At 35.4% G+C, this 24,681-nt stretch overlaps 1 protein-coding gene across 1 annotated transcript in view; it reads left to right on the forward strand.

Moving 5' to 3' along the window:
* The first annotated feature begins 611 nt into the window (after nt 1–611).
* Nucleotides 612–24,681, forward strand: part of NEK1 (NIMA related kinase 1) — a 38,519-nt gene continuing 14,449 nt past the window's right edge. The window contains exons 1-21 of the mRNA XM_054383299.1: nt 612–728; nt 802–898; nt 2,452–2,549; nt 3,995–4,078; nt 4,526–4,593; nt 4,712–4,798; nt 5,824–5,878; nt 7,207–7,407; nt 8,760–8,820; nt 9,960–10,117; nt 12,079–12,138; nt 12,377–12,444; nt 12,584–12,626; nt 12,719–12,793; nt 15,365–15,534; nt 15,617–15,748; nt 18,401–18,503; nt 20,940–21,023; nt 21,543–21,626; nt 23,542–23,619; nt 24,583–24,678. Of these exons, the coding sequence (XP_054239274.1) occupies nt 612–728; nt 802–898; nt 2,452–2,549; nt 3,995–4,078; nt 4,526–4,593; nt 4,712–4,798; nt 5,824–5,878; nt 7,207–7,407; nt 8,760–8,820; nt 9,960–10,117; nt 12,079–12,138; nt 12,377–12,444; nt 12,584–12,626; nt 12,719–12,793; nt 15,365–15,534; nt 15,617–15,748; nt 18,401–18,503; nt 20,940–21,023; nt 21,543–21,626; nt 23,542–23,619; nt 24,583–24,678 (2,019 nt within the window). The remainder of the gene's footprint in view (nt 729–801; nt 899–2,451; nt 2,550–3,994; nt 4,079–4,525; nt 4,594–4,711; nt 4,799–5,823; nt 5,879–7,206; nt 7,408–8,759; nt 8,821–9,959; nt 10,118–12,078; nt 12,139–12,376; nt 12,445–12,583; nt 12,627–12,718; nt 12,794–15,364; nt 15,535–15,616; nt 15,749–18,400; nt 18,504–20,939; nt 21,024–21,542; nt 21,627–23,541; nt 23,620–24,582; nt 24,679–24,681) is intronic.

A 24,681-nucleotide genomic window follows, 5' to 3' on the forward strand; every position in this document is an offset into this window, starting at 1 on the left:
GTATTGAGTAGTAATTCTAAACTTGGTGGGAATAATTTTAATTCAGTCTGGTTTTGGCTTGGTGTAGTGACTAACTTCCAAAATACAGGGTTTAGTGCTTAAGAAACAGCATACACACATCGTCCACCACACTGTAGTTCTTCCAAGTAAAGTTCTTTCAATTAATCAAGTGCTGGAGCTCTAAACGATGTTTGCATGCTAGTTGAATTGGAAGTTACGGCACTGACTGCTTGCTTTATTTAAAGATAAAACACAGTCTTTTTTTCATACTGTCTGTGAAGTTAAAAGATTTAAGCTGCTTTTAGCAATGCAGCTCTTTTTTTTTTCACACCAAGTAAGCAAACTGTATCAAAATAAAATGGAGACTAGATGATTTACAGGAAAGTTGTGAAACAAGATGCAATTGAAAAGACAAATGGATTGATGTCTTGAGTTTATTAAAAAAAAAAAAAAAGTAACATGATCTGTCAGGCTGGATGCCTAAGTATGGCTAACTAAGTCTAGTTTATGTTTGTTTCCTTTTTTTTTTTTTGTATTTTTTGTTGTTGGTTTTGGTTTTTTTGTTGTTGGTTTTGCCTAGGAGTCAATAAGGATGCCTTAAGAAGATAATTATGGATAAATATATTAAAGTGCGAAAGATTGGAGAAGGATCCTTTGGGAAAGCAATTCTTGTCAAAGCTAAAGAAAATGGCCAACAGTATGTTATTAAAGAAATAAACATCTCTAAGGTGAGTGATTATTATTAGTTACTGATCTATTCTTTTGGTATTTCTGTTCTCAAAAATTGTTTTCCTTCTGAAGATGTCAAATAAGGAGAGAGAAGAATCAAGAAGAGAAGTTGCTGTACTGGCAAACATGAAACATCCAAACATTGTCCTGTATAGAGAATCATTTGAAGGTAAGATTAATTATACACTAGAATCTGAAGTAATGATGGTGACTGTGCACTACTTACTGTATTTAGTTTAAAAGTCAGTGTGTTTTCTCTTTGTAATCAGTCTTTTTCATATTTTTATTACTTTGCTACTTTGGGGTTGTATTTTTTTTTGACTATTCTACACATAGTAGTAATTTTAAAAAGAGCAAGAATTAAACAGAAATGTTCATGTGTCTTCCTTACATGCATAAATTTTGAGGGAATCTTAAATGGAAGGGTTATGTTCTCTTGTTTCTCCTGAGTGTACGCTTCCTTGTTAGTTGTGTATACTGTAACAGCTTGAATACCTGTGTGTGTTAAATATGAGTACAGTCTAAAATTGAGTATTACAGGAGCAATTTTATCTGAAATTTTGTTATCTTAGAATGCAGTCTTCAGTAATTGCAATCATATCATTGCTTTCAAAGCTGGAAAAACAGATCGGACTGTTTACTTCAAACTATGAAGGAAGGAAAAATAGAACTCCCTACTGTTTTCACAGTGAATGCCTTGGGAAATGAGCAGAACAGAAGATTCCAAGAGCCTGTCATATAGATTAACATAGTATTTGAAAAAACCTAGGTGTTATTTGAGATACTACTTAGGGACACAGCTGTTTTCTCTTTTCCCTCCTTCCTGCTGACTTTCATATGTCTTATGATTGGAGACTTATATATTTTTTCACTCATTCAATTAGAATTTTGTGCCATAGTCATATTGCACAGCCATAGTCTTCTGGTTTATAAATCCATACTTCTACCTTCTCTGTAATTTAGGCCTGTTCTTTAAGATTGCATTCTTTCTTCCTTTATTTCTTTTTACAGGTTAGATCCTGTAATTGACTTTGAACATATTGATTTGGTTTATAAAAGACAATTGTTTGCTGGAGGTTTTATTACCGTTCTTTGGTCTCTGAAATGAAGTGCATGTCTGGTATAAGAACTGGTGATTGTTTTGTTCTTGCACTTAGTGCAAGTAGTACGTTGTCCAGGACAAAACCCAAGAAATGCTTAGGAAAATAAAAACAAAAGCAACTACCTAAATTAGAACAACTACCTAAATGAGATGTTTTTTTTTTTTTTTTTGGGTAGATTTCGAAAGCAGGTTATATTGCAGTTATAAAGTGACACCTTTAATTTCTTAGGGGTTTTGAACCCCATTTTGGTATGTTGATTCAGCAGATACGATTTTATTTTTTCTCTCCATACCAAAATAGTCCAACGTCACCAGAGATGGGAAACTTAGTGTTGTGAAATTGAATTAAAACATTTTTGCTCGAAATTAAAAAAAAAATTATCTGAAGCTGCATGTGAAAAGGTTAACTTTTTTGTTGTTGCTTTTTCTGTGTTTGCAGTGAAGATATTTGGAATATTACAGGAAAAATATTTTGGATGTTTTTTTTGTGGCTTTGAGGCTTTTTTTGTTTGGTAGGAGTTGTTGGTTTGGTTTTTTTTGAGTGTTTTTTGGTGGAGGGAGGGAGGGAGGGGGCAGTGGTTGTTTTTTTTCCTAAATACTTTTTGGCTTTTGTTTTACAGAAAATGGCTGTCTTTACATAGTGATGGATTACTGTGAAGGAGGAGACTTATTTAAAAAAATAAATGCCCAGAAAGGAATCTTATTCCCTGAGGATCAGGTAACAGGAAGCTGCTGTTACAGTGTTTTGTTCCATTATACTTTTAAATGAATTTTAAATTATTTTGGTTTAGTTTGTTAGATATAGTTGCTTCATCTAAAAGAAGGTTCTGAAACTGTGATTCTCATTGCCAACAGTCACAATAGTATCTTAAAAAGATAATTTAAAAGTAGCTGGAAATCCTGGGAAATACTTGTGTAAGATACTTGAAAAAAGAAGATGGATGTCTTGCAAAGTAAACCAAATCTGAATAGTGAAAAATGCTGAAGGACAATGTGAATATTTTTAAACCTTTTAAATGGTTATTTTTAAAAGTATGTATAGTGGCACAGGATTTTTTGTTTTGAAATAATTATTTTCATTTATCAGAACTATACAATATGAAATATGGCAATATGAAGGTGGCAAGTTTATTTTTCCACTAGAAAAATATTAGTATTGTATTGGAACTATATTAGTATGTTTTCCACCATACTGGTTATAAAGTCAATTGTACTGTGGGAGAATCTGGAATACCTGAGAGGATTTTATGTATGAATTTGCTTAAATACAGTAAAAACACTTTATGTAGGATTCAGGTAATTTTTGTTAGAACTGACGTAAGTTTCCTTGTTTAAAAATCAGTTTCCATGCTTTTATGTCTGCAGCTGGTAGGATCTCAATTTATCTGTGGTTGAAAAGGTTTACTAGTGTATTTGGTCTGTTGATAGTGTTTAGAATAGGATAACCATGAAACATTTCAGATACAATTTGTAAAACCTTTTTCTAGTTTTGGCTCACATCTGCAAGAAGAACCTGAAGTAGAAAAGGGAAAATTGCAGCTTGCATTATACTGTAGTTTTGACATGTATGTGCTTCTAAGTTGAAATGTGAAATCTCTATTCACATGGAAAAGTTCTTGAAATTAGTCACCTTTTATAATGTGATTTTTAGAATACTTCTTAAAAACAGTTTTGTTAGCTTGTTTAAAATCTTCAAGTTGTGTGTTGTTTGATGTTTTTCTCAATGGCATTTACTTTTGTACTATTTTTCTTTTTAAAGTAAAATACATAAAATTATTGTGTTTGCCTTTTTAGGACTCTTGATTGATCGATTGCAAGAAAACTTGTATTGGTTAGAGCAAAAGTAAAATCTTTAAGATACGAGTTCTAGGTCTTAAACATTTTAGCCAAATTCATGTTACATATTTTTATAGGAATTATAATATGCGTTGAAGCTGGTAGCTTCAGGCTTCATATCAAATTTGGGTAGTATGCATCTCATTAAAAAGCTTGCTTTGTAGTGACATTACATGTCTCAGTATTCTGTGGTATAAATGAAGACGGGTTTGTGGAAAGAGGGTAAAATCTTATAATTGTAGAACTGATTTGATAGTATTTTCAGTTACATAACTAGGGAAACTTTAAAGAAATGATACTGATAATTGCATTTTATTTTGTGCTTAGATTCTGGATTGGTTTGTACAGATCTGTTTAGCACTAAAACACATACATGATAGAAAAATCTTGCATCGAGACATAAAGTCACAGGTATGTAGGTAACTGGTTTTTAACTGAATTTACTTCCAAAGTGATTACATTCATATCTTGCTAGTGTAAGTTGGTAAATTATGGAAAGCAGTCTTTTTATGTAAACACTTCTAATACTGGAAGCATGTGTTTTCTCTGGAGCTGTCTGGAAGTGATTTATATGCTATTTGTACAAACAGATGAGGCTATTGGATGAAGCTACTTGAATGCTACTCATATTTTATGTGTGGGATAGAGAAGGTTACATTTTAGAATGTATAATAATGTTTAATTTTGATGAAATAGGACTAGAGTAAGTTCTGTGCTTCTTAGTAGTCAATAAGTCATTAGCTTCAGAGTGACTGAATGGTAGAAAACTTTATTCTTCCAAAAAAACTGTTGAGAACAAAAAGTGGGCAATTGTATGAATGCTTTAATTAACAGACTTCTTAAAATTTCTGCATCAAGAATATATTTTTAACCAAAGATGGAACAATACAGCTGGGAGATTTCGGCATCGCCAGAGTTCTTAACAGGTAACTCCTTTTTGACGCTATTTTCTGGACTTAATCTAAATTGCTTTGATGTAGGAAAATGCAATCTGTGCACTTCACAGGAGTTAACTAGCTAACATTCATTCTTATTTTTTCTTAGTACTGCAGAGCTGGCTCGCACTTGCATAGGAACACCATACTATTTGTCTCCTGAAATATGTCAGAATAAACCTTACAACAATAAAAGGTACTAACAAACATATTACTAAACATTTTTGGTAAGGAAAAGAAAGTGAGTTGTTTCAGAAACCTAAAGCTGTTCTGTTTGTATGGTGCTGACCAGCTCCTAGTACATCTCCTACCCAAGAAGCTACTGAGTCTCACTGCACTAATCTGTGCAGTATGAAGCAGTGTGATGCAGAAACGACTGATCTTAATGCGCTTGAGTTCCGCATCTAAGCTGTGTTCTTAGGCAAAAGTAGAACTGTAATTGCCTGCACACCGGTCATGCTACTTTAACTGATGCGGTACAAATGTGAAACTGTTAAGGGTGAAATCGCACAGGTGGTAGTTGGATTCCCTAAGCACTTGCGTAAGTGGCTCAGCTTGCTTCAGGTAACAAAGTCATACAGATACTTTGCTTATACATTTGCAGTCCTGGCAGTTGGTTGTATCTGGTAACAAAGTTCCTAAGGTAATTGAAGTGGTCATTATCAAATTAGTCTTACACTGCACTAAGCTGTGGCATCCATTGCCTTGTACTAATTTCAAATGGTTTCTTAAAAGATAAAAATCATTACAGTTGTTTGCCCTTTAGTGTCTTCCACATGGAAAGAAGAATCTGTAGTGAGTCAGTTAAGCAACTCAATGGTAAAGAGTAAACTGACTTTGAGAGTTATATTTGCTAAATTAGGTGGCGAGTTTTGGGCCTTTTTATCATTGTTTAATTCAAAGACCTCAGACAAGTGTATATATTTAAAGAAAAAAAGCCTTTGTGTGTATTTTGTCTAATTTCTGATTGGTATGGTTGAGATAAAAAGGTGAAAATAAAATCTGAAGCCAAAATAACTTCATTTGGTTTTTAGGTTGCCTTTATTTTTGGTTGCTGAATTGTGGTATTGTTTGGGAGGAAGTGGAAGAGGTACATATAAGGGAGTTTGTACATATTCAAAGCACAGCTTTTTGCTTTTCAAAGGTAGATTTCACAGGTATGAGTTACTTGGCGATGTTACATCTAGAGCTAATTCTTAAGATATGTTATTTTTGATTTAGTGATATCTGGGCCCTTGGTTGTGTTCTCTATGAGATGTGTACACTTAAACACGCAGTAAGTAGAAACTTTTTTTGTCTTTAAAAGAATAGTAGGTTTCAAACAGGCATTTTTCCTTATTTTTTGCAAATATATTTCAGTAGATAAAAGACATTCATGATGTCTATTTAAAATTACCTTCAGCATTTGCATCTTTTCTTCCTGTACTGACCAACATTTTCCATCTGTGTTCTGGTTCAGGCCTGTCTCTCCAGAATTTGTAGCACTGCACATTTTGGGTTCAGTGTAGGTTTTTAACAAACCAAGTTAGGTATAGAAATTGTTAGATGTTGCAGCAAATGATACTGTGAATAGTATTCCTTTCTTTCAAAAACCTTGACATTTTCATTGAAAGTCTGAGTTTGGACTATTGGCTTTTGAGCAGATGGATTAATGCATTTCTGTTTAGAACAGGAATAGTTCTTAGAGAAAAAGCTCCCGAGGTAAAAGTTTTTGGTTTTGGTGTTTTTACCCTTATGTGTGTTATTTTGAAGACTGTATCTTTATAAGCAATTTTGCAGCTAGTAAGGGAAGAAGAAAAATTGATTTCTATCTTGTTTGGGTTTGATGGTTTGGTTTTCTGTTCTGTTTTGGTTTGGATTTGTTTGTTGTTGGGTTTGTGGGTTTTATTGGGGTTTTGTTGTTGGGATTTCTTTTATTAAAAGAAAATATAATAATAATGAAAACTAAATAATAAAAATGAAATAATAATATGAAGATTGGGGGGAAAATCAAGGGATAAGAATTTAATTTAATTACATGATTTTGTAATTTCTAATTCAATATTTTCTGTGGCAGCCATGTTACCTTTCTGAGAGTTTATGGCAATAGGTTGTTTTCTGGGAGCCAGGTGATGTTTTGTTTTTATTGTACAGAGGAATTGAAATGGTGCATTCTGTTCCCTGAACTTAAGCTGAAGTCTGAGCATTCCTTTAGATTTTGATGCTGAATGAGTGCGAACGTTTTATGTTCTTTCTTTTGAAGTGTGCCTTCACTAAAAAGGGCAGAAGCCATGTGATGGTTGAAAGTGTTTGGGAGAAATCATCATATAATTATTTTATCCTTAATTATATATTATTGTCAACCTAGAACTTGAGCGAAATAATTATTTGTTAGCAAATTTTGTATCTCTATAGTATGAAATACCTGTAGTATGATTTATAGTCTGAGTACTTGGCAGTAGATGATCTTATACTGCTGATGTAAACTGTTGATGCCCTTAAAAATTGTTTTGTTATGTTGAGGCAAGAGAAGGTATGTTGTTTCCTTCATGTATATGTGCAGCTTTGCAAGTGGAGAGACGGGAAGTAATGTCTAGTGACTGTTTTCTGTCTTGTGTGATACAGTTTGAAGCTGGTAACATGAAGAACTTGGTACTGAAGATAATCTCTGGACCTTTTCCTCCTGTGTCTGTGCATTATTCCTATGACCTACGCAATCTGCTTTCACAGTTATTTAAGAGGAATCCTAGGAACAGACCATCAGTAAACTCCATATTGGAGAAAACCTTTATAGCCAAAAGGGTTGAAAAATTTCTCACACCACAGGTATGGTTTAATTTTAATTCTAATTTTGGTAAAAATATCTTTATTCTAGTATTAATATGCAACATGAGAAATGAGATTAATGGCATTCCCTAGAGCTTTTTATAGAGACACTTTCAGTTGAGGGAAGAGTTTTAGTATGAACTGTAAAGAAAAGTCTCAGATTACTTAAGTATTTGATTAAAAAAAACAAATGTAAATTGTTGTTTTCTGAAGTGCATTGTTTTGGTGGTTTTCTACATAGTGAGGAATCACGAGTGCGATGTTTTGTTTAGGTATACATTTTTTCATAAAATGGTGCTGCTGTCAGTGACTTCAGCACTGCTGGTTTATCATCCTTCTTTCCATTTTTTGTTTGGAATTTGAAATGGCTTGAAAGTGTGTTCTGTGAAATACTGCTAAGTAATCTTTAAATTTCTTGATGTTTAAATGTATCACATGTATATAACCTTGAAGAAGTTTTTCACTTTTCTGTTTAAAATCTCTTGATACCATTTTACATCTGTTCATGTCTTCTGAATATGTCTAATCAAAAGAGGTCAAGATTAACAAGTGAACAATAGTACTGATATGAGCAGTATAGGCAGAGTAAGGACATGGAGGAAATTACTGCAAAAAAGAGACCTCACTAAGTATAAAGAATTCTAATGGATTCTTACTGTTTACTGAAGTTTCATGAGAACACCATATCATTTAATTGGTTTTCAACTCTATATGAAATAGACTTCAACTAATAATAGTTCAGAGTGAAGTCCTAATGAAAGGTAGAATTCAGAAGCCTTTGCAGATAAGCTTCTTCTAACTTTTACAACATTAAGAGTTTGATCTGTTTTTTTTAATTTATTTTTTTCCTGGAGCTAGAATGGATGTGAAATTTTTATTTGGAGTTAGTCAGGCAAAGTATAATTAGTAATAGACTACTACTAGATGATGATACTAATTCTTCCTAGAGTGAGTGTGAATAGTAGCACATAACTTTTCCAGCTGAATTACTAACATGTTTGACTTGGGTATCTTTCTTAGATATCTTAGATAACTTTCTTCTAGATTCTTAACTAGTTCATAAATGAAGTAACATGGGCCACCCAGAAGTCACACTTGTTAAAAATTCAGTAATTATGCAAAAAAATGTTTGAAAGCACTGAATCCAGCTTCATATTAAGGAAAATAAATTTTTATATATATATAAATTTAGTGATACTAAACTGAATCAATTAATTTGAATATTCATTTAAGTCAACAGTAAATACCATCAGTTAGATGCTTCCTAGGAATGGCACACTTCCCTGAAAAAGAGTTCTTTCTAGCTTCAGTCATGTGTGTACTCGTGCCTAACTGTTCAACTTTTTGTTTAGCTTATTGCAGAAGAATTCAATCACAAAATCTTCCAAAAGTTTGGACCACATGCTGCACCAGGTAAGTAAGTATGCAAAGTATTTTTGCTTTCAGCTCTGGTGATATAGTGCATGTAGCTTTGTTTCTTTATTAGTTTTGGTTTATTCTAGAAATTTAAGGAAAAAGAAGGAAGCAAATGTCCCCACTCCTATAGGGAGCTGGGTGTACATAGGATACAAATGATGCAAATACAAACTATGATCCTGTAGTATTTTAGGTGCATTTTTTCCTTTTACAATATGCTACACTTCCAAATTTAAGGAGATAATACTGTTTGTTGTAAAAATGTGGTAAGCTTCTGTACAGATTCCAGGTTTAAGCCCTGACTTCAGCCCAAAGCAGTAGAGTTTCTGCTATTGGCAGCAAATGAGATAATGGTTCATTTTATCAGGATAGTCTTGCCTTAATTAATTTTCATGCATTGTTTTACCCTTTTCACCCTTAAATTTGCTTCCCATTTCTTTATTTCCTTGTAACTGTTTGAAGCTGTGACAAGTGCCTTACTGTCTTTTGACCGTGTTGTGTATTTCACTGCTGTCCTGTGCCTCTAATAGTAAGAAATTCCTGCTAACAGAGAATTAAATCCACAATCCTACCGTATTTTAAGGAACTCTACAGGGAAGACAGCATCCTGAAAGGCCACTGAAGTTCTTCTAGAACTTATAATCTGCTGACATTAGTGTCACAAGTTGCAGTCCAGTGTTGTTAGTGGAGAGAGACCTGTCTCTCCATTCCATGAGGAAAACTTCCCTGTGTTCATGACAACTGGATGTTACAGTTAGAGGCTCGTAAAGGATGAGGTACAATGGAGAACTATATACTGTTACATATTTTATAACTAACCTATTAACTATAATACAATAGTAAAAACCATTTACTACCTAGCACAGCAAAAGCATAATAGTTACACACATGCCATCAGCCCCAATAGATGGAGTAGTATGCAGTGGAGCATAATCCAGACTTTGAGACTTAGCAGACTGCGTCCCTGCGATGACAATGGTGGTCGAATGGTTGCCACGCAATATTGCAGCTCCGGATCTGTTATATACTGAGATGCATCCTGCCACGTAGGGCCAGTACGTGCCAGGAGGCAGGCAAAACACACTCCTTGATTATGTAATGTAAATAGCTGTAAAACAGGGGTTTTCTCATTTCAGCTAAAAGACCAGCTCAAGAACAAACTCTGTCTTCAGCTGCACCAACTCACAAAATTACCAAACCTGCTGCAAAATACGGAGTGCCTTTAGCAATCAGGAAATCTTGTGATGCATCTAAAAAGCCTAACGAGAAGAAGCCATTGACTAAATCTAGGCAGGTAAGAAGCCAAATTACTTAATTTGAACCATTTTGTTCATACATTATTTAAATTCTAGGAGAATACTATTTATTCCTTTTCAAAATGTCTTTTATGTGAATACATGCATCTGCAGAGAAAGTAGTAGTTGAAATGCTTGGCTTACCTCATTACCAATACTATTTTCTAGTTGGTTTTAATGTAATGATTTTTGGAGACTGATGCCTTAAGTTAGGTTTCTAATTCTGCTGCCTAATTAGATGTTTTGCATGCTTTAGTTCTTTTGTTGGTGCTCACCAGTCAAAGAACATTGATAGTGGGTAGGAATTCTGGCATCTTGTTCAAAAATAATAGAAAATTGTCAAAACATGGAAAACTTCTTAAAGTGATTTTTCTAATGTGTTGTCAGCCGGAGAAATTGTCATTGAAAGATGAGTTTCCTAAACTTAATTCCCTGAGATAATGAAAAATAGTCTTCTGTATACCTTCATACAGTACTTTGGACCTTTCTTCCAGTCATCTTCTCTGTATTCCTTTACTACATAAAACTCTGGGTTTTCTCTCTCTACTTGTTTAACTACTGCATGGCCAGGAAAAGTTTTGATACATCCAATTTTGAGCTATACATGTTAAACAACTAGCAGCTAAGCTCCCACTTCAGCAAGAGAGCTAATGCAAATTTTCTTCTGGATAAGTAGCACTTTTGTTGTGGTGGTGGTGGTGCGTGGTTGGTTGGTTTGGTTGGTTTGGTTTTTTTTTTTTTATTTTCTTTCTACCTCATGGCACTTTGGGCCATGGCACTAGCACTCTATATTCATCTCTATCTATCCATCTGTCAAGTTTGATAGGTGGATAAAAGAATTATCTTTGAGGTAGAAGTTAAAAAACGAGATTCAGAAATTACTGGAGGTTTAAAGAAAAGCTCATTGATAACAATGACCAAAACCTTGTTGGCTTGTGATAAAGAGTTTGAAAAAGAGAGCAAGAAGGAAATGAAGAGACTTTTTGGGTGTCATTACGAAGCCTTGCAGATTTTATCTTGTAAGGCTTGATTGTGCAGCTAGTCTGTTCTTCATTCATTAACTAGCCAGCATTGATCAAACTTGCCTATAGACTCAAAGCTGCAGGGTAGAAACTGAGGAAATATCCTTTTGCTGCATGTAAGCAGTCAGCACCTGCAATTCTAAGACATATTCTTCATGCAAATTGTACCTCCTGTCAAGGGATGAGAGGTAGGATGGTAACTGGCTACAACATAATGTGAACTTTTTTCTTTTTGCTGCTATTCCAATGTCTGAGCTTCTACCTCTCAAGTGGCTTTCCAGAGTAGCATGCAACAATCATCTCCTTACTTACTTACTCCTTAACTCACTGTCATTGTACTACATTGACTTGTCTCTAAAGGTTTCTGTTTTCTGAAATACATGATTTTAAAGTATTTTTAGTTTTTATTTGATAGGGTTTTAGGTCATCAAAATAAAATACTACATAGTTCTCAAAAAAAAAATCTAAGCAGCATGGTTTATTACATAGGGCTTCTTCTTTATCAGGTATTCAACACTGGCTATATTCTCCTCTTCTGTTGATCAGTTTTGTAGACAAAATTGCCTAAGGATAACATAATGACTCTTTTCTTTCAATGAAAGAGAATCTTGATATCCAAGGGCCCTTGAAGACTTATAGGAAAACATTGTAATGCAGAATTATATTGTCAGTGAAGAAAACTTAAGACAAAACAGGTTTTAAAGTTACTGCCTTCAGCTTTCAAGACAGAGCTTTTAGTAGAAAATGAGCAGCTACAATAGCATTTACACCTAGATTCTAGCAGTCTTTTTTTATTGAAAACCTCCTGAGTAATAATTATATCAACATTTTTTTGCACATACTAAATTCTGAGTTTAAGATACATCATTTTTCTGATCAGAATTTTTCTCTTACTGTGGCATCATACCATCTAATTTGAAGTTTCACCTTTTATTCAGGCCTTTCCAACTCCAATGAAGAAAAATAATCCAGGAGAAGAAAGGAGGAAAATGTTTGAGGTATCATTATCTGTTAATTTTCAAACTAAGCAAAAGCTAAGTCCAGAGCAAGAATGACAAAATAAAACCTTCAAACCTTTCCTCCTTCTCTCTTTTTTTTTTTTTTTTCCCCTAAACATGTAACAGTGCTTTATTTTACTGTCAATCTTTGTGGATGTACACCAGCAATTGGAGCACTAACCTATCTTGACAAAATAATGGTTCGGTACTAACATCAAGTTACATACTTACTTTTCAGGAACCTTCAAAAAAGAAAAGATTAGAAGTGCCTGAAAAAGAAAAACGTCAGAGAAATCAGGTAGATGAGTTTCTTGAGACTTTTTCCACCTGTAGTGATTTCAGTGAAATACCTTGTAGTGTGGTGTGTTGTATGGTGTGTAGGAAGATGGAGTAGTTTGATTTCCCAGTTACTTAATGTATCTAATCCTTACTCATTGCAGATCAGTTTACTGAAGGCAGATGAAATGAGAAGATTTGAAAAAGAAAGGGTAAAATATGCTTAAAATGTATTATTAGTGAAGTTCAATTTTTCCTCAGTGATTCTTGGAATTATGTTTTCCTGTATTGTTTTCTCCCTCAGATGGAACGAATGAACAGAGCCAGGGAACAAGGATGGAGGAATGTGCTTGGTTCTGGTGGAAGTGGTGATGTTAAGGTTGGCAGCAGATGCAGAAATGCGGTGTAGTCTGTTCCCTCCACACCTTTGGTTATATGGCATGGTCTTCTCTTTTCAGAATGATCTGCTCTTGGAGGTCAACTCTTGGGGTTGCCCATTATTAATCTATGGATTATGTAAAAGAAACTGTATAACAGACTCTCTTGCCTGGCTTTTGCAGATCATGTGCAATTTTCATTTTTCATATTTAACTACATTTCAGAATCTCTTCTCTTTTTGCCAGTAATGGTTTTCATGCACCACTTTCTTTTTTCCACTCCTGCTTTTGCTGCTATACTTGTGCTGGATCTATGCATGAACAGCTTCTTTTACATTCAAATTTGTTCTTGAGTTCTTCTGCTGAAATCTTTCTCCACATTCTCATTATGATAATGGACATCTTTCCCAGTATTAAACACCTGGTTCTAACATTCTTGGTTATTTAGCAATGTGAATGCTAATATATGCTGATCTAGTCTTTCAGAAGGAGGGTAAAAAATCCTGAGTAAATCTGAATTGGTAAACCATTTAGCCATTTGCCTCTTACATAATTTAATTACTTAGTGTAGTCTGATTCCTATGACAGTTTTCTATGAGGAATAAACAAGCACTTGACCAGGTTTCAGTAGCTGCTTATATATTATTTCAAAATAAACATCATCTTTGGAGGGGTGTGCCACACATCATGTAAGTAAAGCTTAAATATAAAACCAAATGTGAGCACACTAGAGTTTAAAAACTATTAGGCCTTGATTTAATTGAAAGATCAGAAAACATCATGTGGTTCTTAAGGCATCCTTCTGTCCAAAGATGAAACTGGCAGGCACTCGTACAAGATTCCATGCAACACAGTGTATCAGCATTGTCATGTTTGGATGATGTTTCTGATGAACTTTAACAGTTTTATGGCAAGATCCTCTGCAAACCTATGAAGTCTTCTGCTGTAGCTACAGCTGCATCATTATCAGTGGTCTTAGTCTTCTAGGGAAACTGAGGGTCAGTAACTGTATCTAAGCATCATTGATATAAAATGTCGTGGCAGACATGCCTAAAAATTCATTCAAGTGTCTTCTCTAAATTGGGTAGTTCAGCAAAGTTTTATTGCAGGCTGCTAGGTTACCATTGCTCTAGATTTCCATGTACTGTTAAGAGTATTCTTGACTTAATTTTACTTTTCCTTTCTTCTACGTGAAAACAGTGTATCCAGCAACTCCCTGACAATGCTGTTGAGTAGCTTTGTTAAACCTTTCCAATAATGCAGGCCATAAAGCCTCTTATGAAGGCATGGCAGGGTCATGCACTTTGTGGGTTTCTTCTGTTGTCTTTTTGGGTCGGTTGATGACACCTGTTTCTGAGACAGAGTAGTGAAAGAGGTAGCAAGGACTTGGCTTTGGGTTTTGTGTTCTAGCAGGGATTGTATCTATTCTGCAGACTGTTTTTGCCTATAGATTGATCATCCTATTTCTTTAGATAATCCCTTTGAAAACTGAGTTCTGATGATAGCTGGAACCTGAAATGGTGTCCAAAGCATTTCTATTTGTAGAAAGTAATTTCTTACAGAAAGTTATTAAGGTGAACAACATACCTGCATATTTATTTGAATGCCTGGATAAATCTTTCTTGTTACTCTATCATATGGATTATTGGGAACTATTGATGGGAGTCAAGCAATTGAAATTCAAGATGTAAGCTAAATTTTATTGTCAAACATAACCTGTTCAAGAACTTCTAAGTAGGCTATCTTGAACTTGTCACATCTGCACTCACATATTTGAATTTATTTAAAATGCTTAAGAGCACTCTGGAAGGAACATTGATACTTGTTAAAACAAATTCCATAGGTTCACTAAGATGGGCTATTTGACTGCTTCCCCCAGGTGTAAAGGGAACGTTTTTATGCTTGTGCTGACAACCTTAACCTTGTTTTGCCAGTTTCACATTTTCTGCTTCCATCCTTGGCTAGTACTGTACTCAGCTGCTTGCAACATCTTGTTTGGCTTGGGTTTTGTTTTGTTTTATTATTTCTTTTACATGAAGGTGTTCTGTAAGAACTCAAAATCTTTGAGAATGACAGGGATAATTCATGTAAAACTTCTGATAGATGCTCCTCTGATCTGAGCTTTAGTAGAGAATTCTGGGGGTGAAGCCAAATTATAGATTGGTAACAATAGCAATTCTCAGTGAAATCTCACTTAATGCCATTCAGCAACTACAGAAGCGTACTTAATTGTTTCCGGTTTCATAAAAAAATTGATGTTTGGCTATAAATCACTCACTGGTACTTCAGTTAGTACTGTATTGCTTTCAGCTTCTGTGCTGAAACTGATTGTTGCCATGTAAAACGTCTATCTCAAATCACACTACAATGAATTTGCTACCAATAACTTTGCAAATATGTGAAAGATGCGTAATTAGAGGGAGGTAAAATGATGTTTTATTATGGACTGCTAATAGAAAAGTAAGTTTTAGTACGTTGCAAGGCATATTAATGCTTTAATTCTGCTGAAGAGGTGAAAATTTGAAGGGCTTGTAAAAAAACCACTGTTCCAGTCAACCTCTTCTGATTTCCAGGCACCATATTATGGTGGTGGAGGTGGCGTCAGTCCTTTTCCTGTGTCTTCCAGAGGACAATATGAACACTATCATGCTATTTTTGACCAGATGCAGCAACAAAGGGAAAATACTAGACTAGCTGAAGCCAAACTAAAGGCAAAAGTACAAGGCCGAGAAGCTGCTGAAAGGTATGGCTGCCTTCCATTCAAAGCTGCATGTGGTATGCTTTAAATGAAAGTAATGAAAGTTAATGTACATATTTATCTGCAGAGGATTTCCACATGGAATACATCCAGGAGATCCTAAGGGGCGTGCAGGTCATCACCATTTACCTGATGCTGGTGCAGTTAGGAAAAAAGTGAAAAGATTGAAGGAGGTGTCTAAACAAGCCAATGCAAACAGGTTGGACTATGATGATCCATAAATCCGTCCCTACATGTTAGATTCTTGTTCCGTGTCTTGTTTCATGTCGTCAGAATCACTTTTATCCATTGGTACTGTGCTGTCTGTTTCTGTGTTGGTCCCTCACAGACCACAATTCTTTCAGAACCAATGGAAAACTTGGCTTTCCCCAGAACTGGGAAAAATTGGCTTACTAACAGCTGCAACTAAGCTAGATTTCAGCCAGAATTCTTGGCTTGATACAGTTGCAGATAACATTATAAGCCTTGTCCTTTGCTTTTTTTCATAGTTCCACTTTTTGTGTTACCTGTCAAGATGCTTCCTTCTCCAGTCATCTCAATCTGACTGCCGTCTCTACGTCTAAGTGTTTGATTCTAGCATAGGAGAGTGTCTAGAATGCTCCCATAATTGTGAGCTCCTCTTTATTGATTGGTGGAAAATTGCTAGGATTTTCCTAGAAAATCTTGCTTTCATCAAGATGCACATGCCAGGTATTATAACAATGTGCAACTACTAAATTAGTGATGCGTATTGTTCTCAAATGCTATAAATGAGTATTTTATATGTAAAAGGATTGTGAGCTAGTATTGTTTCTCCTCTCTTCCCCTTCCCCTTTCTCCTCTCTTCCCCTTCCCCTTTCTCCTCTCTTCCCCTTCCCCTTTCTCCTCTCTTCCCCTTCCCCTTTCTCCTCTCTTCCCCTTCCCCTTTCTCCTCTCTTCCCCTTCCCCTTTCTCCTCTCTTCCCCTTCCCCTTTCTCCTCTCTTCCCCTTCCCCTTTCTCCTCTCTTCCCCTTCCCCTTTCTCCTCTCTTCCCCTTCCCCTTTCTCCTCTCTTCCCCTTCCCCTTTCTCCTCTCTTCCCCTTCCCCTTTCTCCTCTCTTCCCCTTCCCCTTTCTCCTCTCTTCCCCTTCCCCTTTCTCCTCTCTTCCCCTTCATTTCATTTTTTCAAGTAGCTTCTGCAAAACTACTTCTCCTTCAGATCCTTTAACAGTGACCAAAGAACTGTGTACGCACTTTTAAGCACTAAATGGGAAGATACTTTTCTTTTCTAGAAGTCTAGTATGTGAGCATGACTATCTCTCCTGAAAGGGCAGATTTTCTCATGTATTATTTAAATGTGCAGATCCAATGATGTATCCCATGAAGGAAGGAATAAATTCAGTTAATGTGAGGAAAAGGAAGTAGCCAAACAAAACATTTGTTCTTCTAAATGAATCCTACTCACTTTTGTGTTTTAATCTGTTTTACTTTTGTAGATTTTTTTTCCTATTTTAAAATTTGCGTCTGGTTTGAGACATAGATATGGAGGTTTTTTGCTTGGGAAGCTTCTCTCCAACATTACATATATATGACACAGGTTTGGGGACATTTCACTGTCCACCGAGTTCATATGTAATGAATAGTTACAGTAAAAATCTTATGAGTGAGTCAAATATGTGTATTCCAACTTACCAAGTGTTTGTTTCTTCACTAGCAACACCTGCATGGATCATCTTGCTTTTTCAGAGCAGCTACAGCACTTGTTTTATTATATCAAAGGAGTTTTATCTCCCATCTTTCTTCTAATGAACCACAGTGTATGGAAATATTTCATTTCCTTGTTTCTTGAGAGCTGTGGGGAGGGGCTAGAAAAAACAAGATGCAAGGATGTTTAATTACTCTCCTAATTAATTTATGCATTACTAGCAATGGCTCCTGTATTGCAAAATGATTCTTTAAGAGTCTCAGCCTGATAGGTTATTGCAATCGGCTTATTGCAGTTTCTTCCCACCTGTTGCTGGACTCCCTGTACTCTTCAGTCACCCTAGGCTAGGGGAACCTTGGAAGGAGAATTATGTCATCATCATTCCACCATGTATTAGACTACTTTACACCACTTCTCAGTTTTTTTTTAATAGAAAGCTTCCTCCGAGTCCACTTCTAAATGATTTGTCAGAAACAGGTTCCTCTGCGAAATGACCATGTGTGTACAGTAGGAGAGTTGCCAGATGCTCAGTTACAGTAACTTAACATAGCTTTCTTCTCTATCTAAGCAGGTCCCTGACCTGGCATAGAAGATGTGACAAAAGTAGGAAAATTCTTTTACAATCCCTTTAAAAACAAACAAAAATTCCCAAGATCCCTCAAAAGGAGTTGCCAGAACCCTCTGAAAATTCTAGCACTCTACTAATTCTGTAAGGGGTAGAAGCTCTTAGTCCAAACATAGGTCAGTCTTGTAAGACGGCTGCAGTACTGACTTTACTGACTGGCTTGTGATGAATTCTTGCCCTTTTCTGATGGAAGGAGTCTTATTTTTCACAAATTATAGCAGTAATGAATCGAGCTGAGACATTTTCAGGAATAATTGCGTTTGCACAGTAATTTTTTTTTTTGACAACCAGGATCTGGAAGAACAAAGTAATGATTTGGGGGTTGGTTTTTGTTGTTTGGGTTTTTTTAATTTTATTCTATTTGTAATTGTTCTTTTAATTTAGCTGAGCTTATTTTCCTCCGTTTTGTGGAAGTCTGACTTTCGTTTTTTATGAAAGGCATTTTTTGAAGATGTCTTACTGACAGATATTTTACTTCTTTTGTGTATGTCCTAGTTAGAATAAATACAATGAGATTTTTTTCAGTGTCTTACTTCAGAGACTTTCACCTTGCTGTGATCTTAGGCAAAAGGGATGGATAGCTGCAGACAGAGCTGAACAAGTTGAAGAATTCTGGCAACGAAAGAGAGAAGCCATGGAAAACAAAGCTCGAGCTCAGGGACACATGGTACGGAATCTTGTCTTCCTATGTATGTTAACACTGCAGCATGCTTTATGAATCTTTGAAGTAGTATCATAACCATGAAATACTGGCTAGATATTTTCCTCAAGTATTACAGAAGAAGGGTAAAAAAAAAAAAAAAGGATGTAAGGTAGGTTTTCAGCATTTTGTTACTGATTTTATGGAAATGTAACAGAATTGTGTGATACCTTTCTCATGATAGTCCATTTATTAACAAAAGAAAAGTTTTTTTCCCCGTGTTTAACTTGATATTGTATATTTTGGAACATTTGTTTTTCTCTGTTCGTAGTTTTAAAGTTTTGCTTAAATTTAGGCTTTGTATATTAACTCAGTAGCTTGAACCCGAAATGACATTTGATTAAGTTTAAAACAGCTAATGATCAGATACAGTACAGGGTTCTCTCTGTTAAGGTTAATGTTTCTGAAACCTTTACTCTTTAGAGAGAAACTAGTGGACAGTGTCATAAAATCTTTGGTGTTCTTATGCCTGCAGTTCTAAGTTCAGTATTGCTTTGGGAAGTTTCTATTGCAGTAAAGGTTTCTTGAAAATGACTCATTGGCAGTAGGACTTGTTGAACTGTGTTTTCATAATCTAGAGAATTTTGACTTTGAGTGCTTCTCCACACTTTTCTTCACACTATTCCTGTACAACAAAGTCACAATATCACTGTCAGCTGCTGAAATTAAACTGACTGTGCTGGCATTGCAGTGAGATGAGACCAACTGCAGATTTACAGAAGCATCCTGAGTTATGTCTGAACAGCAGATCATGGTTTACAGCCAGAGCTTTGTTTCAGGAATTATTTCACTTACAGTAAGCAATTCTTAGATACTTGGATGCACTGCTTGATGAAGTATGCTTCAATTAGTATATGTTTTAAAGCAGTCTGAAATTAATTCTGTTCTTAAAAGCTTGGAAGACGACTAAGTAATTTTGGAAAAATAAAAAGTTCTTGCTAAGACAGCCTCTTCTTAGACCAGTCCTTAGCAGCACTTGCTGATGTTTTGTTGCCAACTTTGTCAGCATTAGTATAAATGTATGAGATCAATATGCAAGATACCCAAGTAGTCAGCTTGATGTTTCTCTGATACATTCAACTGAGCCCAAATGTTTTATTCTTAACTGGTTGGTGTAATAATACAGGGAGGTTACTGAGCAGTTGTAAAAGTAATTTCCAGATGTTTTAAGACTTAGAACCTGAAGTCAGGATTCCAAATTGATGTACTATTATTTGCCATTGATAGCAAAAGTTCTTCTATCTGTAGGAAAAGTTCTTCTATCTGTGACTAGCTGGCAGTAGTTCTCAACAGAGATGGGGCTTAATGCTCAAGCTGAAACCAGAATTCTAGTCCTTGTTAATATATGGTACTTCTCTTATCTGCAGGATGGTTCCTTTAATGTTGTTCTCTAATCCCCCAATTGGTAAACCACAGAAATGAAGAAATAGGTTGTTTCCTTGAAGTACTACTTTTTTATCGTTTTGAGAGACTGTTCAGCCAGAATATTTGGCTTCAGGCCTTTCTATCAAGAACTTAACTGGAATATTTACTTACTGATGGTTCTCTGCACTCAAGCTTGAGAAAGCTAAAGCCCTGGTATTTAATAAGGCAGAAGATCTATGTAACTAACATCCATCCATTTATCTATCTATCTATGTAATGTGGATGCTTGCTTTCTTGACTGTATGTTAACAAATCAAGATATATTTAAGCTATTCATCAGAGGCTTATGGTACACCATGAACAAAATATTTTAACTATTTCGGTTTTTAATCCAAGCAGGAAACTTGGAGTTAAATGATTCTTACAGTATTTTGTATTGGACTTTCTTAAAGATTGAATCATTTGGTGACAGTTAGGACACTGACTACATCACACCAATCAAGATGGTAGACTATGAATGCAAATGTATTAGGTATTTAACACAGCTTCTTAGAGGTAGCAGGTATATTTAAGCATTTTATTAGGGTTTTATTTGGTACTTGTATATTTTTTAAAAAGTTGTCACCGTGGAAAACTCTTAGTGTTAAGACCATTGAAAGATTGCACTTATATTTTAGGCTTGGCTCAACAAGCAGAAATGCCAGCTTTGTGCCACAATTTCTATATATATTCAATTTATATATAATCCAGACTTGAGATCATCAGAATTTAGGTTTTCTAACATAGGAGGAGAAGATCAGAATTGCAGAATGAGGGCAACTTTATTCTTAGAGCTTTGCTCTCTCTCTCTTTGGCTACTCGGGAGTTACTAGTTACTACTGTCATGTTTCATGTAAGTGAAAAGGTGTTACCAGTTAACTTCAGAAGAACTGCAGATCATTGATGGATTTGGTTTCTTATAAGTCAACAGTATTGGATGAAGCAGGTAATTGTATTGCCCCAGCCACTTTAAATGTGATACCATTGAATGGCAAACAGGGTACACTGCAAAACGTGGCAGATATCTATGGAGGCAGGCCCATTTCTGCAAGAGGAAGGAAATCCAGAAACAAGGAGGAAGAGGTATGCTTGCCGCATGCTTGCCACTGTGCTCATCACAAATAGTGCTATTTTGACCGTGATTGTGCCTAGTCTTCCTGCATGGTTTATCTGTGGAACAAAATAAAAGGACTTTATAAATTCCAAGGAAGTAATTTACTGTATAGAGTTTTAGAATTTGACTGTCTGTTGTTGGGGTTTTTTTGAATAATGAAACTAATAGTTATGTGTTTCAGAGAATTCTTGAATTTGTATCCATACAGATATAACTCTCTATAACGTAATCCTACAGTGAAAAACATAACCAGTCCTAGTCTCCAATATATAAACCACAAGGATAGTTGTCTTTATTTTCATTACATGGGATTTTTTCTGGAGATTAGTAAATGCTAATGTGATGATAGTAATGGGGGAGCTCACCCATCTTGTTTGGTTTTGTTGTTGGTTGTGTTTTTTGTTGTTGTTGAGTCATATGTCTTTTAAGTTAACCACACCGAAGACAGTTTCAGTATAACTGAAACCTACTTTTTTTCTTTCTGTTAGGAATATTTGGCAAGATTAAGACAAATCCGGCTACAAAACTTTAATGAACGTCAACAGATTAGAGCAAAACTTCGTGGAGAAAAGGTTGGTTTGACAAGTTGTCTGGTCAAACAGAATACATATGAAGTGATTCTTTTCCTAGATTCTGTAGGTGCATATTACAGTTAGAAATTCCTGTCATGAGGTTAATCAATACAGGTTTTTACTCCCAAACATAACTTCTCCAAAATATGTTTGTAATAAAACAAAAACAAAACAATATGTTCATTAACTAGATTCAGAATGAATGCTTCTTAAGGTGTCAAGTAGTCCAAGGCACCCTTGGAAACAATCCATTTACTTGATGCCCAGTGCCACTCAGTTTCTTTGGATACTGTGTCAGCTAAACGGAGTTCCAGAACTGTGTTGCTGTAGGTTTTGGCTGGGATTTTGTTGCTGTTGTTGTTGGGTTTTGGGTTTGTTTTTTTTCTTGGGTTTTGTTTTGGTTTTAATGCTAAAATATTCTATTTTTTTCTCATCTCTTTACCTTGTATTGCATCTCATTAATCAGATGCAAGGGAGCCAAATTAAGTCCCTTGACTGAGGTGAAACATTTTAGTGCATTGAAGAGGAGCCCTTCAAATCTAAGACAAGTGACCCAGACTACCTCAGAACAGCATGCAAAGTTTCTAAGATGTACTAGTGGCTAAGTTTGTGACCGACATGGACCATTCTCCCAAATTTGTCTTGGGAAGCATGAGGAAAATCAGGGCGTATGAGGTTACTGTGGAGGTTGATCAGTGAAGACTATCACTAGCCCTGGCTCACATAAAACACTAAGATGATGCACCATGTTCTTTAATTGCATTTGCTGCTAATTACACTCATGACTCTAGGTCTCCTCTGCTTCTAAGTAAGCTTCAAGATTGCGTTAGTGAAACTAGTCATCCCCATACACAGCCCTCCGAAATGTTACTATGTCCTGAGTACCCTTAAAATACTGGTAACAGTGCCGAGATGTTGCCAGCATAGAGCCGTGGCTCTGCTGCACTGTTTCTTTCTGGTTTTGCAATGAGCAGCTGCAGCACTTCTCTCAAAATGAGGAGCGCCCCCACACTGCCTCTGCAGTATGCTATTTTATATACAATAGATGAATTTGTATGCATTCCCTTGCTTATGACAAGTGCCAAATTATGTTTGAAGGTTTTCTGTTGCAATGGAAAGTGTACTTTCCAATCATCTTTATTCCCTGTTAGTTGACTGAAAGCATAACCTTTTTTTATTATCATTTTTAATTTTAACTCAAAAAATTTGGTAACGTTCTTGCTTGTGTTTTGTCAAATTATTTCTAATAATACTCTTTTTCTTACACTGCAAGAAACCTAAATAGGCCTTCTAAATAGTTTAACTAAAAGGTCTCCACAAGTTGGTTATGAACAATAAAAAGCTCCTGTCATAACCTTTTTCTGTAGCTCTTTCAGTTTGTTCTGTAAATAGGAATATGCAGAGGCTATGAAAAGAAGTAAGAGAGATTAGAAACAGATTTCAGAGATAGACTTTACATATACTTACTTGTTGCCATTTTACCCCTCGCCCATTGCACCTTTTTTGGAGTGCATGCAATGGAAGAAACTGGAATTCTAGAACATCTAACCTTTCTGTATACCTTACCTGCAGAGCGCATGCAACAGTGATGAGGGGTGGCAGGTGAGAATCAGCATTGTCAGGTAACTTCTCTTGCAACAGCAGGCACATTACTTTCTTCTTGGCTTCTAAAAGATTCATGTCTTTTTAGAGAAAAAGGGAAAAATACCCCAAAGAACTGAAAAAGCAAGGAAAGCAAGCCCTCTACAAATCTCAAATATGAAATTCTGTCCAAGTGGACATTAAGTTTGAGTGAAGAGTTAACTAGTGAAATTATGACCCGTGTCAGTCATACAGTCAGTCTAAATGATCCAAGTAGTCACTCAAATGACTCAGATTTTAAATGTATTCATTAAGGATAATTCCTATTTTGCAGAGTGAAGCCACCAGTTCTGATGGACAAGAATCAAGCGAGGAAGCAGAACTGAAACGTAAAAAGATAGAAGTGCAGAAGGTAATTGTGGGAGTGGAGGAAATAGAACTCACTGTTCCTAAATTTGTTTCATTAAATTTCTTACATTTAATTTTGCTATTGATAATTTGTTTATACATGCACTAAAGGAGGTTTTTATTTTAACCATATTGAGGTAACAACAATGTTCAACTGTTAATCTCAAAAGAAATGTTGTGACATAGCATAGCAAGTCAAGGATTTTTCCCATCCCTGTCTGAGATTTATCTCTAGGTTAGCTTTAGCCCTAAAGACACTTTGGTGTAACTAAAATAGTACTTGGATACTGAAAGGGAAGATGGATCTTAAATACTGTTGTTTTAGCTTAAAAAAATAAGGCATTAAGTGTGCTGACATGGACTACATGTAGATTGGAAGATGAGCTGTATACTCTGAAGTATGTTTCAAGTAAATGTGTTTCACAGTGTTTGATTGGCACTTTATTCTATGTAATGTTCCTATATCAATAACTATATCTACCATACAATACATGGCAAGTATTATTACTCTGTCTACTCTGATTTATTCTTTCCCCATCATTTGCAAAGAGCATTGTGCAAACAAGTTAGCCATATGCCTAACCTTAAAACTAGAGGTAAAACAACAACTAAAGCTTTTTGTTTATGTCGAGTAACTTTGTAAAATTTGGTTCAAAACTAATTTTAAGTAGAGATTCTAATTTTACGTTGCTGTTTAAGATTACAATGTATACTAAAAACATAAGCAAACCAAAAGCAAATTAAATTGAGGAGTTACCATTATTTGCAACATAGATCAGTTGTTACGTGTGATTTTCATTGTCACAATCTATACAGTAATAATGAAGTTAATCCAAAAATGTTTCTTTTGAAAATGTTCCATGGAATGGGGTACTATGTGTTTGATGATCTTGATTTTTTTTTTTCCTGTTTGTTTGTTGGTTTTTGTTTTGGTTTTGGGTGTTTTTTTGCTGCTGGTTTACTGTAGGCCCAAGTAAATGCTCAAGCTGCGGTTCTGAAAGAACAATTAGAGCAAAAGAGAAAGGAAGCATATGAAAGAGAGAAGAGAGCATGGGAAGAACATGTA

Source organism: Indicator indicator, chromosome 8, assembly GCF_027791375.1.
Source record: "Indicator indicator isolate 239-I01 chromosome 8, UM_Iind_1.1, whole genome shotgun sequence".
In the NCBI taxonomy this organism is placed as follows: domain Eukaryota; kingdom Metazoa; phylum Chordata; class Aves; order Piciformes; family Indicatoridae; genus Indicator; species Indicator indicator.